The 19,159-nt window shown below is 43.6% G+C and overlaps 1 protein-coding gene across 1 annotated transcript in view; it reads left to right on the forward strand.

Annotated features, from left to right (window-relative positions):
• The first annotated feature begins 2,829 nt into the window (after positions 1 to 2,829).
• LOC126335926 (uncharacterized) overlaps positions 2,830 to 19,159 on the forward strand; it is a 732,352-nt gene continuing 716,022 nt past the window's right edge. The window contains exon 1 of the mRNA XM_049999401.1: positions 2,830 to 3,043. Coding sequence (XP_049855358.1) covers positions 2,830 to 3,043 — 214 coding nt within the window. The remainder of the gene's footprint in view (positions 3,044 to 19,159) is intronic.

Raw genomic sequence — 19,159 nt, forward strand, 5'->3', positions numbered from 1 at the left:
CAGGGGTTCTTAAAGGAATTAACCGAATAATAGGTTTGCCCCTGAACGGCCCTGAATGTACACAACCCCCACAAAGAAAGTGTGCCAGAACTGCTTTCCCCTACTACTTGCTTCTGCTTTTGTTACTTAAGCAACAAGTTGCTGTTTTTCCACTGATATCAGCTCCTTCCTGTCTCTTTCATTGCATCTTTTTAAATTTTGCTGTAAACTCTTTTTTCCACTTTAGTTTTTATTGTCAGGTAATTATTTAACTTTATTTTCTGTATTACCTACAAATCTGGTTGCCTCTGCTATAGATCACCATGTAGTTCAGATACACTTTATAGAGAGCTATGACCTCAGAATTTTTGTTACTTTTCTCTCACCGAACAAAATATTTAGATCATTCACAACATAGTCTCACACATTACAAGTAGGTACTTATTATTATTGTTATTATTATTATTGTCATTACTATTATTACGACTATTAGCAGTGGTACTAACACCTTTCAAATACTGACTGAAAGAAGAGTTGAGGACATATACTTCGTTAATGATCATGTGTATCATAGGAATTGCGCCTGGATACGTCCTTGAAAAACTGTGTTATTTGCAACTGGACAATATCGATTGCTACATCTAAAAGTATTTCGTTTTCTCTGAACAAACTCTACTGTTGGGAAATGTTAGTAGGAAGTAGAACGTAACATTAATAACATACTCTTTGTTGAAGGAAAATATGAATAAAATAACAATAGCACGACTGCTTTAGCAGGTTCTCATTTGTACTGCTGAAGCTGAAGCTGTTCCTCTACTCTCTGATGGATGTTTTTTTACATAAGACTTTAACAAGAAAATGAGAACAATGTATTGCGTGAAGCTGGCTGTGAAAATTATTTACTGTAACACATTTACTTCAAAGATGGCGAAAATCTGGCGTAAAGTACATTTAAGCGGAGTGCTTTTAGTGACCCATGCATTTTCGTAAAGGATAGCGTATTTAGGCTAAGATGCCTTGCTATTAATATAAACACTCCGCTGTTTCGACTGATACAGAAAAACTAATATGTTTTTTACATATGGCTTTCCATTTCACAGACACGTAACAATTATCACTGATGCAGTCCTGTTTTTTAATTACGATTTAACATAATCCCTCACACCTACAAATATTTCATCAAATCTCTTCTCTTATTTTTCAGATTCATCAACGAGAGCAGCACCAATGGCTCACATCGTGAAGACCACCTGCTGTGACTACTTCGTGGAAACCGTTTCAGCTGAACTAACAGCCACAAGTGGAGCACAACTGATAAGTCTTTCGGGTGTACATGGTTCCTCCTTTAGCAGCGGTCACGAATGCCCTTGCGGCAGTATGGTGAGCTGAGCTCCGTTGCATAGTGTTAAAAGACAGTGAGTCGTATTTTACTTGGTCTGTTATGCTTCCTTCTTGGTCAAAAGTGAACAGAGGACGCACAAGCATTAGCTAGGTGTCTTCCTTATTTTATAGTACACAATGTGGGCCTCAACACATGAGTGAGAGTATCCGAGAGTTCAAAAATTTGTAATCGAATCAGGAGAACGTGCAAACTGTGATTTTTAGCTTAGAGATAAAATTAATTTAAATACCTCAGGAAGTATTTGTGTATGGGAAATCTCTTGCGATTGACGATACTGAACTTACACAGCGAGCATCAGCGATATAGTTAATTTGCAACAGTTATACTTACTAACGAAGTTGTTACTCTGAAACACTGTGAAGTGGACCAATGAAGTGGCGCTAGGGTCAATGATAAATAGCACCGAACGCAAAGTGCTGATCAATTCACCCTCTTCTGGATGCTGTTTACTGGCGTCCGTGTAGCAAGACCAATAAGTCGTTACGACAAATAGAAGAATAACAGTAACTTTGTATATTAATTGGTGGCACAATATCAGTGGAAAGAGGAAGAGAAGTGTGTTATTCGTCGTTGTTCTATATATTTGTAATTCATGCGAAGATAAAAAGGAAAAGGACAGTGAACTAAATAGAGTTTCTGATTAGCAGGTAAATCCGTTTCATGTGTTAATAAAAATTTCTGAAAACTATCTAGAACGTTTCTGCTTTTTAAGTCTTGGATGAAGCGGAGTGATAGTCTCATTGCACGTGTTCATTTTATGTCCATTATCTAAATCATTAGCAGAATTTTGAGACTTTTATTCGCGAAATTGTTTTAAACCGATGGTCAACGAGTGTGCTGGGTCAGTAACACAGTGTGGTTCTGTTTCACTTAGCGCACATTTTATTACTAGTTTTGTAGCACATGACTGCTTATCAGAAGAATGAGAATCGTCACTGATACGGAAAATCGCGATATAGATAATTAATGTTTAGTGATACCTTTGGCATCATATCCTCTAACCTCGATAGCATGTTAGTACGAAGTGATACGTCTTATCACAATTGTTCCTATAGACAATAGGAGTGCGGCACATATAAAGCGTAAGTGTTGCGAATTTTACGTTATTGCCGGTATGGACAGACAGTTGAAGATGTTGGCTGCTGGAGTGGACAAACGGTGGGGAGCTGTCGAGACAGAATGTATGAGGGGTGAGCGCAGGGGGCTGCGAGCAGCGTGACGGGGGGTCGGTCGGCTAGCAAGCAGCTCGGCTGGGTGGGTGTGTGGACGCGCGTGGGATAGGCTGGAGGCGCGAGCAGGGCAGGCGCCGCCGCGGCGGTGCGATGCGAGCGCGCCGCCATGCGGCCGCACACGCCGACGCTGACGCCGCCGCCTCCGCCACCGCCGCCGCCTCCGCCGCCGCCGCCGCCCCCGCCGCCGCCGCCGGGGGCCCGTGCTGAGGCGCCGCCATGCCTCACGCTGAGGCGGCCGTCGCCTGCCTCTGGGTGCTCACGCCGTTGGCCGCCACGCTGGCGCTGGTCGTCGTCTGTGTCGCCGTCACCACCAACCAGTGGCTGCTCACTGAGGAGAAGATGACCAACCCCCACTACAACGGCACCGGCGACCGCGACTACCTCTCCAAGCACACCGTCTCAGGCCTCTGGACGCTCTGCTACACCAACCGTGAGTACTCTCGCAAATCCTACTTCCCTCTCGCTGCAGCTGTACTGGATCTCATTGTTTAGCCTGATGGTTGTTCAAAATAAACTGTACGAAACTCTGGTTATAATTGCAGTCGTCATCATCACCTTTTTCGAAAAATTACACGTTGTAAACGTCTGTTCTGGCCTCTATCATTAACGCATCCACCCATTTCTTACGAGGTCTACCTGGTTCTCTCTTTACAGTCGGCCAGTAAGTCGTCCATCTTCTTTGGAAACTTATTTCTGTCATTCGTCCAAAGCGATCCTTCCATTCCATTATATTCTCTTCTACCTTGTCATTAACTGAAAAGATTTTTAAATCTGATCTTGTTGTTTCATTTCTTATTTTATCACTTTTATTACAGCCTCTTGCAAATCTCGTGAACTTCATCTCTGATTTTCACTCTGCAGCGGAGTGTGCGCTGATATGAAACTTCCTGGCATATTAAAACTGTGTGCCGGACCGAGACTCGAACTCGGGACCTTTGCCTTTCGCGGGCAAGTGCTCTACCAACTGAGCTACCCAAGCACGACTCACGCCCCGTCCTCACAGCTTTACTTCCGCCAGTACCTCGCCTCCTACCTACCAAACTTTACAGAAGCTCTCCTGAGAACCCTGCAGAACTAGCACTCCTGAAAGAAGGGATGTTGCGGGACATGGCTTAGCCACAGCCTGGGGGATGTTTCCAGAAAGAGATAGTTTTAATCTGCCAGGAAGTTTCACCTCTGCTCTTTGTATACATGATGTTTCTATTTTTTATGATTTGGAACCATATACAATGGTCGGTACAGCCATAACTTAACAGAATTTCGCTTGTGGTTCTTATCTGGTTTTAGTTTCCCAAAGTTCTTCCAATTGTTCTGTTGAAAGCTTGATACGAGCGTAAGCCCAAGGGTAAGGTCTCGTAATTTTTTATAAGTACGTAGAGCTCTTTATTTCTACAATGGTTTACATCAGTTTACAGCTTGAACATTTATCTATTTTTCGACATTTTCGGAATTTTTGTAAACGCTGCGGCAGTTTTTGTATGCCCATGTCATACCAGCTCGCCACCATGCCGTTCAGAAAGTTATGGACCTCTTCTTTTACCTCGTCGTCGGAGCTCAATCGCTGGGACGACAATTAACGCTGACAGGTACTGTGAGACTCCGAAAAAATTCAAACGGGCAATTCAGAACCGGAGAAGGGGGATGTTGAGCAAGGGCGTACACATTCTCCATGACAACGCTCGCCAACACATCGCTCGGCAAACCGTTGCTCTTCTGCAACAGTTTCAGTCGAACATAATCACCCACCCACCCTATAGTCCTGACTTGGCGCCCCGCCCAATTCCCTAGGTTAAAAGAACATTTGGCCGCAAAGCGATTCAGCTTTTGCGACGAGGTGAAAGAAGAGGTTAGTAACTTTCTGAACAGCATGGCGGCGAGCTGGTATGACATGGGCATACAAAAACTGCCACAGCTTCTACAAAAATGCAATTTACAGAACTGGTGATTATGTCGAAAAATAGCTTAACGTTCAAGCAGTAAACTGATGTAAACCATTGTACAAATAAACAGTTCTATGAACTTATAAAAAAATAGGAGACCTTACTTTTGGGATTACCCTAATATTTATTAATTTTCTTTTCAATGTCTTTATCACAGTAAAAACTAATGTCAGATACTAGATAATGAAGCATTGAAGTGGTATACATTTCTAAAATTTGCTCGTTTATTATTGTTTTTGGCCTGACTGGACTCTTTCCTTTGAAAGCCATTATCTTTGGCCTATTTGCAGATATAGTTAGGATGTAATCGTATTGCATTTTTATTGAAGAGTTATCACCAGAAAGCTGAGCACAGCTATCTTTGCTCAAGAGCCAAATGGTTATCTGTTCCCAGAATAACTGTGGCTGTGATAGTAACCAGTCTTGCACTGTGTCCTTCAGTTTGTCGTCTGATTTGAAGAGCTTTCCATCAAGAGATCAAATACATGGAAGTAGCTGAGTGACATGTCCCGGCTGTAAGGCGGATAGTCAAACTGTTCCCACATGAACTTTGAACTTGCCCATTACACTTTGTGTGGCCATAGAGACGCGTGGACACACCTTATCATGGAGCTGAAGCAATGTGTCTGCGAGTAACCCTTGTTGTTCTTCTTGATAGTCAGTGCACTATCCCAAAGCAGCATATGCAAATTTCATCCAGTGTGGTTCTTAACGACGTTTCGTATGTTTTCATTTGAACACTCCTTATACATCAAATTTGGAAACTCACAAGAATGTCGACTATCATCTTCCACAAGGCCTAAGTAATGATGTAACAACAGGTTTCCTAGATTGTGCTGGAACCTAGCGTGAACTCCAATACTGGTTTTCCAGTTTGTGTGGGATGGCCAGTCACTCACTAATCTAGATACAATGGTGGGGGTCAGGGGCTGCCACATTGCTTTCAAAGGCAGTCTCAGAAAGCATCACCAGGAAGCACTATGTGTGTGCCTACATTTTGATCTCGAGGCTGATTAGCTGAAAGGCAAGAGTGCAGTGTCGGTTCACGCTCATTTTCGTTGCTGAGGCCGAGATAAAAACTAAATAATCTTTGTAATGCAATTGTTAGAAATTGTTGTCATTTAATCTTAATTTTTGTCGTGTATGTCAATGGAAAAGAATCTCTCACTGGGTTCCTTTCCCTTAACATTCTGTACTATAATGACAAATTGACTTTTTCATCTAATACTGTCGTTTCTTCTGCCCTTCACGGAAACACCAGTGGCAGCGTTAATATATTTAATCACTTCCTCAATGTCAAGTTGGTACATACAGTCTGAAAGTTAATGTTGTATACTGTGTGATGTATATTTACAGATGGGAATACTAGCGCCGATTAAATGGTCCTCTAACACACTTTCAGTATTTCTTACAAGAGACAACTGCTCTAAGAAATTGCCACCCCTAGCCGACTCCGACTTTTAGAGTCCTTAGTTCCTCAAAATGTTAACCACTCCACTACCCTGTTTAATATGTATCTGTTCTTTAAAACTAATTCATGATCTTTGTGAACTGACTTTTTAAACTCTGAATTAGTGTTAATGGTGCCAAATATTTTGTAGTTGCAACTATTTTCTAAATGTAGTTCACCTTCCTCAAGCATCTTAATTCGTTCACTTAAATAGTTTAGTTTCTTATATCCGACTGTTGTTCACAATCCATCATCAAATAAACAGAAACAAAATATCTTTTGTTTTTCTTAACTGAGTGTTTCTCACAACCTTTTGCAGAACGAGTTAAGGAAAAGTTGTGTTTTATTATCATCACGTGGGGACATTAATACGTATTTTGGTTGATGTGTGCCTAACTGCTTGATGTTTCTTCCACACTTAATTTAAGAGCGTTTTTAGCAAGCAATCTAGTTAACTCATTTTAAAATCACTGTAAGAATAATAGAGCTTTAATCACACAGCTCCATAATAAGCAACACTACTGAGGATTGACCCAATTTGGCGTCTGTGACATGTTCAATTGACAACAAATGACAATTTGGAAGGGGGCGGGGGTACGGAATACAACAAAGCACGTGGCAGAGGTACAGGTAAGCGTGTTAAGTGATGCAGGTGAAAAATCAGGCTACAGGTCCAAGTTGGCTGGCCGTAATCATTATGTAGCGGTGTGGACAATTGGGAGAGTGCTAACGTGGCAGAGACAGAAGGGTACACTGGGGAGGTGGGAAAGAGAGGGATGACTGAGGTGGTCCATCCACTGCGCCTGCCTGAGGTGGCTGCAAGTTGTCCTATGCCCAGGGGCATGGTGGAGGGAGGGAAAACGCTTCGACACGTCATTATCACAGCATTTTTGGGAGCTCGGTATGTGGAATTAAGTACGGCCCACTTGACGCTGGTGAATGGAGTGTGGATTGGAAAACACATACTTCACTGTGGAATGATGCGCTGAAGAGGGGAGGGCTGAAGGAGAAGTAACGGCAAGGCGAGACCCAGCTACTGGCAGTGCACCGGAGCACTGTATTATCTCTGATATCTGTCACTCATACAGCACAAAATGTATGAGGCAGCATTAATTTTAAACTTTCTAAATACAGACCATAAGTTCATTTTGCATGATATGTGAAGTGTATTTACAGAAGGAAGTACTGGCGCCGCTTGAGTGCTCATCTAATACACTGTCAAGGATTCCTTGAAGAGTTAACAATTTTAAGAAATAACCAGTGTTAACTGAGTCACAGTTTTCACTAAGTCCTTAGTGCTAACTCATGAGTTCCTCAAAACGTTAAGCACTCTAGTACTCAGTCTCATATGTGCCTATTCTTTGTAACTAATGTATAATGTACTGTAATCGTCTCGTGCGCAATGCCTATTGTTTTTATGATAAAATTGATGCCCCTCTGTCTCTATCTATCCTAGGATTTATCATGGCGTTCAGGTTTTGCTGTTTTCACGGTCCGCCATATTTAAATTTTTTTAAACGTTGTGCTCCAAGTGTGAGCGTTAAACTGTTTTTTGTGTGTTATTGTCTATTAACTAATTTTTGTATCGCATTTTTTGAGATGGGGATTGGGGGATCAGACCAACATTTGTCTAAACAAATGTGGAGAGTGTACCAAATCAATGTTCGTTACGTTACAGGATAGATTAGATGAATATAGCTCACAACGAATAATACTTTAATAACTGACGTCATATGCAAATGCAAACAGGATTCCTCATCATTTATAGGGAAGGAAGTAGTAATTCATAAAATAATTCCTAAGGAACTCATGTAAATGCTGCAATCTTTTCTAAGTTTCATTTTCTTGTAAGAGCTACTGAACAACATCATGTCACTTAAGCCGAGTGTGTGCAATGCTCGTTGCTTCCTAAAAATAACATAAAATTTCCTTGTACTTGCGCACAAAGAGAGCTCCGACACAGCTGATCACAGCTTTGTAGCGTACCTGACTATATTCTTTTTTATGCGTCGCCTAACCAGGAAAATTGCAGAACAATTTTAAAAGTTGAACAATATTAATTGACTTGCGAATTACATTGACAAAAAATTGATTCTTATACTTTGAGGCACCAAATGAAAGAGAGACCACATGGAGAATGAGGACTCAAGATATCTTTATCTCCCGAGCTTATCGGGACAAAGTACAAATTTAAATTAAATCAGCAACACAATTTCCGTAGTAAAAACATAAGAAATGCAAGTTTCTCAGATTACAAACTGCCCTTCCTCCGATAGTAAAAACTTACATCTCCTCAAGATCGTTAAAGTGTGTTAAATAGTCCCAGAAAGGCGTCAGCTACCATTCAGGTTCCATCGCTGAATCTCTACCGCTCGTCCACTGTTACAACCCGAATGCCCAAACTTCCCTCCTCCTGACCAACTTCCAACCTTGCAAAACTTCGACGTGGAGGGGCCACTCCAAGCTACTGCTCATATTAAAAATGATAAATACGAGAAAATATACAAAGAATCGGAGAAAGGACAGCAGATTTTCCACAATTTGCATACGAGACTCACACTTTACAGTTAAGGGGTTAGCAATTGACTAATGCTGTGTTATGTTGATTGAGTTGCCCATGCGCGGCATACGATGATATGACGCAATCCCAGCGGATGAAATAAATTTTTGGACCGAAGCACCTCTGTTGCGGGCCCTTTGAAGTCAGTGCAGGAAAGCAAAAATTCCGTTCTCATATTAGCTCCACGGGGTGCCAAGGCCCTCACGGAGTTCACTGTCCGACACAGCGACGAGCTCAGGCTGGTTTCACACAATGGCAGAGCAGTGGGCTACAGCCTGGCTTCCGCGAAAGTTGCCGAACAAACAGGGAGGCGTGCTTGACTTGATGAGATTCGCAGAACGCCCTCTGCCAACAAAGGAGACCTGAACCGCTACGGGGGAGCGAAGCTTTCTCTTCAAGTACACATTTCTACTCCACACAAATGTGACTGGAAAACAGTGGCCCAAGTATGAACTGATATCGTAAAGAGATACGTGACAGTAATGCAGTGTTCTTTACCACTGTGCGGATATCAGTTGTGGTATTTAGTCTAAGTCCTTGTCTGGTCGTTTTCCTCTTCATATGATGTCTTTTTGTAATTCATTCATTAACTCTGTCCTGAAAGGCTTATTTTTTTCTGAAAGCGAAAGAAGTGTTGAGAACTGTGTGAATTAATATCTCACAATGTTATACAGGAAGTGGCAAATACGACTCGTATGGTATCTGCCCAGAGGTGGTGGTGCCACACCAAAGTCGGCAGCGCACATTGATATCACAGACATTAGCGGGGCCTCGCTGCAATTTGCAACAACCAACGGGAGGTGCTCTGGAAGACACGCGCGCTCTCTCAAGCATGGCAGTGCCCTAACGCTGAGGTGAATAAAGAGCCTAATATGTAACAGCTGTGACAAATTCGTGACCATAGATGTCAACATCATCGTGAAAGACAGCGACAGTTCCTAAAGTTTCCGATGAAATTTACTTTCGTAAATGTTGCCTGTTTTACTGCTAGAGAACAGTTTGTCAATAATTGCAAAGTAACGCTTTGCTAGTCAGTGACACTTGTAAATTATACAACAATCCTGAGTATGTCAATCTTTTGGTCATTTGTGTAATAAAATGAGCTAACATACCATAGGTTAGAGTTTGATGAAGCTTCTTCCAGAGCTATCAAAGATCCATCAGTTGTGAAGAAGCACCCCGTCTTCACGCCACGAGTTGCCTACCGGGACCACCAGGACGACGTGTCATCGTCCGAGGAGGATGCGGTTAGGTGGGGCGTGGGGTCACCACGTCGCTCTCCCGGTCGTTATGATGGTATTCTTGACCGAAGCCGCTACTATTCGGTCGAGTAGCTCCTCAATTGGCATCACGAGGCTGAGTGCACCCCGAAAAATGGCAACAGTGCATGGCGGCTGGATGGTAACCCATCCAAGTGCCAGCCACACCCAATAGCGCTTAACTTCGGCGATCTAACGAGAACCGGTGTGCCCACTGCGGCAAGGCCGTTGCCCCATAGGTTATGGCTGGACGAAATTATTTTCTACTTCTCACAACAACCGTAAGTTTCTACACTTTCATTCCAAAACTGTGAAAGCTGTATGGTATGCGATACCATGTTTACCTGTTAAATTCTAGAAATAAAGATTGGATGAGTTCATACAATTCTCACGAAGGCTGGGAGTGCGATATATCTGGCTGCAAGTAGCTCAAGCTTCTGATAACAGTTTGAGACGTCTTACATGATCCTCAAAGTCGATAGAGACCAAGATAAGTAATTCAGTTCCAGTAGTTTATCGATCATTTTGAATTGGTCTGCGGGTGACATATCTTCAACGAGGCCATGCCTCCAGTGTTCACACTTTTGGAAAGCTGAACATGAAAAATAGACATTGAAGTCTCAGGTGTGTGCTGTGTTTGTGAAACACCTCACCATTTCATGAATATTGAGAGATATCTTTTCGCAGCCCTTACTGCTGAGACTCCTTCAAGTCTCTGAAGCTTCAGGCTGACATGCTGGCTGTTTAGTAGATAATATACGTCAGCTAAAATCGAACTGACACTACTCAAACGATACTGGTTACACAAAGATTAACGTTTTCGAGTAAGAGAGACTGGGATTGTATTGGGATAGCTTACACCCGCTAGAGATATAAATCTGGAGCGTTTCTGTCTCCAAACCTCACATTATGGACACTTAAGGATTTCGTTCGACATACGACCAGTTACCTATCGAGAATTATCTGAGGAAATACAGTTATTTGTACTTTCTTTCGCTGTATTCTTTTAGAGCTTCCTCAATGTAAGAAACGCTGACACTTTATTGAAAACGCTTTTTCAGGGAGTGCACAGTACACTTAGAATACTGCATAAAATATATGTGGTGTGTATAGCTACGATGCCACGGAGTAAGTTAAGTTGGCACTGTTACGAGACAACGACGACAGCGCCCTCTAGCAGGCACGGTTCATCTCTACGAACACCACTGTAGACTCAACTCATTTCATCAGGAGCCGACGGCCGGGACACTACGCTCAGCTTGAGACCGGGCTCACTTGTACAAAGTTAAGTATTACTCTTCTTGCACCAGTAAACACTTTTACTTTCCTGCAGTACCGACGTGTATCACCTTTTCCTGCTGCTACCCACGCGCCGCCTTCCAAACGGGATACAAAAATATACCCTTTAATGTTTGATATAAAAGTAATTGTATCAATTTGGAAAATTGATGATGTAAATAAATACGAAAATACACGTCCTGTTGAAATTCCTTCCGCCAGAGACTCGGAGTTTGCGATAAAAAGGAGAGCACATCAGACATTTAGTTGAAGCCTTGTGTGTGGCACCCTAGAATGAGAAACACATCAGCCGCATTCACCCCATGCCACTGCCGCTGCTGACCACATTGGAGGACGTGAGCAAATCTCATCTGAAAACAAGACGACTGTGTCACGCTCTCAATGTGCCTCTCTACTTTGGATATCATTTACACTTCAAACTGCACAGATCCTGAGTTCATCATGAAAGTGGCAAAGTATGGATGTTGTACACTACTGATTTATTTCGTGAACCACTTTTCGTCTTACAAGGCCATAGTCGGAAAATAACGGGCATACTTTTTGTATCGATGATACTTTGAGCACAGTGCTGGTGTTTTCTATGTATCACCTGAGAGAAAACAGCAACAAGCCATTTTCTTCGTAAATATGTAAACTCCCGTGATGTGTGTACCACGCAGCGTGTGTCTGTACAGCGGCCTTATGTTTTCCCCTCAGTGGGATCCTCGCGCCTACAAACGATTAAAATGACACGGCCATTGACCACCTACACCCAGGAATTTATATGAAACGAAGTATTGTGCTGTGGCTCTTCTTCGTTACAGTTTGGCACATCAAACGAACCATTCTTATCGGGATCCTACTACAATGAATCACAATGGGATACTGTGACTTGTTTATTCTCAACAAAAGCATATAGAGTTCAAAAATTGTTCAAATATAAAATACGCAATCTTGCATTCTAACTTACATGCAATTTCGAGATTTTCAGAACGTATGTTTGACTATAGACGGCACCCCCCCCCCCCTCTCCCCCCCGTTATTAGATGGACACAAAGTTGGTTGATACTGATTACGATGAGAAACAGACGATCTACACCCTTTATGGCACTTCACTGAATACGTTTACTCTGAGTTTTTCCCTATCCGCCAAAAGTGGAGTGCGCATATCTCGTATTTAAGCACCGACAGCAATTGTACTGGACCAGTGATCTACTCGTTGGAGCGTTGGCCGTTGTGTAGATGATGTAAGTGGCGTAGCTGCAATTCTCTGCCCGCTCAGTGGACGCGATATGCCGTCCGGAATCTCCTAGGGCTAAAATTACTCATTACAAGACAGAACACGAGTCAAGATTTTTGTATGCTCACTAGCCTGGAACAGAAATTCGACTCACGGGTTCTTCTGTAGACAAGCACTTCATTGTGTGTCAGACTTCACACAGAGCAAAAGAATCGTTGCTCGATCAAACAGAATAACAGCTCTGTCACAAAGACATAATGTGCGCCTTGTGTTGAAAGCAACTCGTCTCCAAATTTAGCCACCAGCTTCTCCACTGTGGCTCTCGCCAGCGAAGTGTCTTCGATCGATAGCTAAGTCCGCTACTCTCTGCCGAATATGCGGCGTCTGCCTTTGCGCTCAGACGACAAATCCCAGCGGCCATTACAAAAACATTATTCCCACTGCGTGGGTCATGAATCTGCCAGCCAGTCACCTAAAACTCATACTCTTTTCAGAAGATTTTCTGGAACGTTGCATTTCCCCTGCTTCGTCCTTAACACCCCGCCAAACAGAAACACGTCTCTGCTTTTCAGCGGGAAAGGCGCTCCGGCACTTCCGGTGAGAAGATTCTTCGGAGGTCAGCTCCCAACCATCGTTTGTGACGCTGCATGTTCCTCCGCACTAAAAGTATGTCCTTTCACCTTCTTCAAACCCCGACGCTCTCTCTTCGGGTGCACTATTCTGGAATTCCTATCTCGCCTCACCAGAGAACCATTTCCCACCTGCTCTGTTCATGCTACAGTGTTTCTGCCGCCGCTAGCATCATGAGCCGCACACCGTCACGCTATGCTCTCTTCCAGAGCAGTGAACGTGCGCTCCTGCAGAACACGACGAGACGCTTCGCAGCCCCTCTAAAGCCAATAGCATTTGTTGAGGAACGTTATGCCACTTAGGCCTTTCTGTCACTGCTCAGTACAACAGAGATTGTTAATATGTGGTGCTAGCCAGCAGTACCAAAGGATATGATTAATAATGCGATTGTGCATCGTAACATAAATATAAGTGTACAAGAATATTAAATGTATAGAGGCAAAATCTTGCCATATTGAGGATTTCTTGCACAAGTTTCACGTTTTTTTTTTCTTGAGGAAAAGTTTTAGCATTAAGCAACCTAAATATGAGCTCTCCAATCGTCCTCAAAACAAACAAAAAAATGTGAAATTTCCACAATAAATCCTCAATGCCGTCTGTTGATGGGCTCAAGTCCGAAGCTTGTTAGGGCGAAGTAAGTACTTCTTCAAAAGGAGTGATTGGTTATAGCTTTTCCTCCACTGATAACATTAGTTATGGTTTGGTGGCTTTTTAAGTCGAAAATCGGATTCTTTGATAGATACGAATTTGTCTACCGAGCAACGATGGATAAATCAGTTAACATGGCATTAGATGTTTTCTGTAACGTTATTAAGTTACATGTATTAAAACATACAGGGATGTTATTCCGGGGCAGATGAATTTACCGTTTTCGTGTGGGTTTTAACAAGACATTCATCCGACCATAGCTCAACAATTTCGAATATTCTAATAACTGTGATATTTCGATCGTGCAAGTTTACATTTTACGTGCTTAAATATAGTATACTACTTAAACCTATTTATAGAAATAAAACTGAAATGAAAAAGAAACGCTTAAGATTTGCATCAGATGAATTCGCAGTTGCGAATAATGACAAACATCTGCTGTAGAACGTAATGACCACAATGACAGTTTGTGACGGACCGCATTTATCTGGCGATATCCGACATGAGACTTTGAAGCACAACGTTTGATCTGTACGGGAATACACGTAGTGTATGTGCTAGTATAGATCGTAAAAGTGTGGTTGACGACATACGGAAGTTTGGGCCTGGCCGTGAGTAGTGCACAGATAGCCAAATGGTAAGGCGACCGCTCGCGATTCTATAGCTGATGGTAGTCATTATTCGCAATTTCGAATTCATCTGATGTGTTTACTAACGGCTGCGGCCGCGGCAGTGCATCGTCACTTCAATATCGTATTTGTACGTATCGCGCTTAAGATTTGGTTAGAAGGAAACCACAACTTAGCTTCATAGCAGAGTCAGATAAAAACGGCATCAGTCGTAAATAGTTTTATTGTTACAAAATCACCACGGTTTCGGACCTATACTACAGTATAGGACCATCTTCAGTTGCATAAGACTGCAAAAGGGAAAATGAAGAAACTGTAATAAGAGACTGTATAACACTTAACACTTGTCTGTTATAAAAACAGTGGGGATTCACTGTACAACTTACACATATGAGGTCGATACGGTCATGCTAGTCTGAATGCAAAAACGGGTGTCGCACCAGACAGCCACAGAATAATCTAAGGAAAGTGAGCAGTAAAAGGAATAAAAAAGGGAGAGATATACTAGCTGTAATCAAACATTAATCTTCATGTCATGGTCACCTCCCCCTTGGCAGTCCTCTCCCAGAGATCCGAATGGGGGACTATTCCGGAATCTTTTGGCAATGAGGAGATCAACATGACACTTTTTCAATTACAGGCCACACGTCCTGTGGGTACTCGGTATGTGTCTTTAATGCAGTGGGTTTCATTGCCTTCTTCATCCTCATGACGTCGATAATTGTTGATTTTTCCGCCTTTAGGAGCGGTTTCCCACCCCAAGGACAAGAGAGTGCTCTGAACCTCTGTCAGCTCCTCCGTCCTCTTTGACAAGGCCGTTGGCAGAATGACGGTGACTTCTTATGCCGGAAATCTTCGGCCGCCACTGCTGATTATTCGTATTAATCAAAATTTAAGCGGCTGTGGATTTCGAACCCGGGACTGAGGATGCTTTGATTGGTAATCAAAGATGCAATCCTTTTTTTCTATAATTCGACGGTCTGTCGCTCTAATCACTGAGTTACTTTTTTTCCCTAGGGAGTGTAACAGGTATTCAAAAAACTGAAGTAAAATTGCCAACGCCACTTTTGACATAAACAAAAAAAAAGCCAACACTTCAGGCGGTGGTCCCTATCTAATTCCACTCCCAGTACGACTAACCTAGAACTAAGAGGAGCGAGGAAGGACAAATGGAACGAAACCGCACAAGAGGCATGAAAATTAAACATAATTAGATTTTTTAATCTTTTTGTTTTATTTTATTTTTGTTTTTATTTTTTATTTTTTTATTTCTGTTTTATATCTGAGCATCTTGAGAAGCGGGACCTGCGTCGGCCAGCAAACGTGTCTTCTCGTTGAGTGGGTGTAGTTGCGTTGCCGGTTCTGTTCCGTTCGGGTAGTTCAGATCAGTTTTCAGCTTCTCATGGGTTGGACGCTCTAGCTGCGAGGCGGATCTTTATAGGTGCTCCCTAAGAAATTGGAAAAGTATTGCTGATAGCGTGGGTTGCTTGCTAGGACGCTGTGTCGATCGTTGGCCAGATTTAACGGATCATGTGGCCACAGAACCAGTTCACAGAGTGAGTTTTCGTGGTGGGATAAAAAGTCCCCTTCGGGAATAAAAGTGTGTGTATGTCAGCATGACACATGTTCACATATTGGGCAAGTTGGCTAATGTCGAGGGCTCGTAGTCGGTGATCTGCAAGGCTAACTCTGACGGTCTGTAGCAAGCGCCTACCATTAATAGCCGCTAAGCGACGTAGATCGGCTGTGAATTCAATGCCAAGACATCGAACGATGGTGGCGGTACTAAGGGGGGCAACGCTTCTCTCCAGTAGGCTCTCAACAATGTGCAAGACCTTGGATTTGGACACGTTGAGGAAGCAGCCCGAAGCTTTGCTGTAAGTCGCCATCCACGTCGGGTCTGCTCGAACTTCATCGTCACCACGCAGATAAAAGACGAGGTCGTCTTCATAGGCCATGCAACAGAAACGGTGCCTATGCAAAGTCATACCTTCCAAACGCTGGCGCAGTCCGTGGAGAAAGGGTCCCAAAGTGAAAGCATGTAAAATCGTGGAAATGGGAGAGCCTTGCTGGACAGATCGTGCAATGGCCAGAGACGGCGCCGGCTTGGTGGCCTAGCGGTTCTACGCGCTACAGTCTGGAATCACGCGACCGCTACGGTCGCAGGTTCGAATCCTGCCTCGGGTATAGATGTGTGTGATATGATTTGGTTAGTTAGGTTTAACTAGTTCTACGTTCTAGGGGGCTGATGACCTCAGAAGTTAAGTCTCATAGTGCTCAGAGATATTTGAATCATTTAGAACCAGGGACGGCGAGAGGTGCCCATTGTTCGCGACTCTGGAGGACGTGCCACTCAAAGGCACAAAATAACGGCAATAAGACCGCCGGGGAAGAACTGCTCGTACATAGGAGTGTTCTTCACGGTCCAAGGCCTGGCTAAAGTCCAGCGATGCCAAAGCACCAGGGAGACGTTGGTGACAAACAAATGGTATCATGTCCTAATAATGGCAAAGGGCCGTACAGATTTTATTGTCGCCTCCTAGGGAACTCTGGTCACAAGAGGGGACTTAACGTACGGCTTTCTTAGATCACGATGCCAGCAGCCGGGTAAATATTTTCATATCACTGCTGAGCAACGTCATTGGTCGGTAATCACGGACGCTCTATCGCCCACGCAGTTTGTGAATGGGCATAACGATAGCGTCGCAAAACGTATTATGGACCACTGTTATTAGGCACATCAAATCCCATGATATTGTCGTCCATGGGGAAGTCAATAAATAATTAAAACGTTTGTAAAATTCGATGGGGATACCGTCGGGCCCTAGGGATTTTTTTATCAAATCCCTCCTTGAGAGCATCGATCACTTCATCTGTGGTCATGTCTTCCTGGAGTTCATGCACTACCTCCAACTGGAGAGCGCTACTAGTAAGTCGTGCAACCTCTCTGATCAGTCCCACGAAATGCAGTACACCTGCATACAATCTAGAGAAATGAGTGTGGAGAGCATGGCCGATAGTTTGTTGGGTCTCATGCTGGAGACCTTCTGCATCAGTGAGGACTTGGATCAGAGACTGCTTCTTCGTTGTCTTTCCTGGAGAAGGTGGTACATCGACGGATGTTCTTGAGCTATTCCATTAGAGGTCCAAGAATGGACTTCCAGGTGACGGAATTTGATCAGGGAGAGCTGCGGCTTTGTTCGGTGTACCACCATCTGCCTGGCTGGCGAAAAAGGCATCATCGGACAGTCACGAATAATTGAATAATGAAAGTGCCAAGGAATTAGCACGCCATGCCTTGGCTTCCTTACTCATCAGTGTTTTACTGCGGGTCAGCTTTGCACAGGAGAGCTACCAACATAAGGTGGAGTCATAGGTGGCCCAACGATGCCAATATCTTGCCCATGCATTCTCGATCATACGGCCGCAGTCGGGACGCCACTGAATTTCCACAGACCATTACTATGCCACACGCGCTATAGGGAAAGAGTGACGTCACAGATGTATGCTTCATGGTCTGAAACGTTCATGGACCAGACTTCTGCAGGACGGGTGTCATCAGCGAGAGAGGTAGATGCGGTCTGTACGACTTAATGAGTGAGCAATATAATATGTGAAAGCCGGTTGGGGGCATGGAGCTTTGTCGAAATGTAAATGAGTTGCAGGCGTTGGAATGCCACCGAGGAAGCCGCACAAGGTGAATGCTGTGGGAGTTGGTGTCGAAATGAAGTCCTACCGAGCACAAAATCGTCTTGTGAGCCTATGCGACCTCATCAGCGTAAAAGTAATGTCTGTCATGACCGGCGGCTGGACCCAGACAGTGCGTAGCTGTTGATGATATGCAAGCCACAAAGGATTAGGGCCATACCCCATGCAGTGTGGAGGTTGCGACATCCTCTGAAGGGAGTCCACCGCCAGGGATGGTGGCGCCGCTGCCAGTTCAGAGGACTGAGAAACATTGGTGGTGTAGCCGGTGGGCACTTGGAAGGCAGCGACGAACACCTCTTATAGGAGTGCAATATCAACATTTGCAGAGTATATGGTTTATCAGAACCTGGCCAGTTTGTGAGGGGCTCAGATGGTGGCAACATTCATTGTGGCAACACGATATTGCTCTGTACAATCCCCTGCAGTCGACGCAGAATGCATGATGGAAGCATCCTGCGGGTGTGGGCCTGATGGGTCTGCCACAGTGGTCATGATTACTGGCAGGGCACCAGTTCAGGTGCTTCCGTGGGAAGCTCTCTCTCGGACAGTCTGGTGGTCTGATCCTCTCCTTTTCAACATCTTCAGCGCAGGATGCTGACGTCGAAGATATGTGACAGTTTCTTAGTGTCGGAGAAGGAAAGCAGGCGCTGCGATAAAAGCTGTAGGGGATTTATAGTCCTCATGTACTGTCTACATCTACCAAGCGTCAATGAATGGAAATGGGAAGAAGACAGGGAGTTCTGGTCAGATGAGTATTGGATACCAACAACAGCAGCAGAAAATGGCACAAAGGGTGTCGGATATTTTATGAATAGGAAGGTAGGGCAGAGTGTATGTACTAAGGAATGACCAAATATAATGATTATAGATGCAGGAATAAGGAATAATTCAGTAGGCAGTACAAGTGCAGAGTAATGGACGTATCTGAAAAGGGCAATCACAGAAGAAAAATACAGATACAAACAAGGTAACTGTAAAGAAACCAGAGGTAACAGAAGAAATACTTCAGTTAATCGATGAAAGAGGGAAGTACAAAAGTGTTCAGGGGAATTGAGGAACACAGAAAAATACAAGTAGCAGAGGAAGGAAACAAAGAGGAAGTACAGAGAAGCTAAGCCAATATGGCTGCATGAAAAATTTCAAGAAATAGAGAAAGAAATGACTGTCGGGAGGACTGACGTAGCATACAGAAAAGTCAAAACAA

The sequence above is a fragment of the Schistocerca gregaria genome, chromosome 2, assembly GCF_023897955.1.
Source record: "Schistocerca gregaria isolate iqSchGreg1 chromosome 2, iqSchGreg1.2, whole genome shotgun sequence".
In the NCBI taxonomy this organism is placed as follows: Eukaryota; Metazoa; Arthropoda; class Insecta; order Orthoptera; family Acrididae; genus Schistocerca; species Schistocerca gregaria.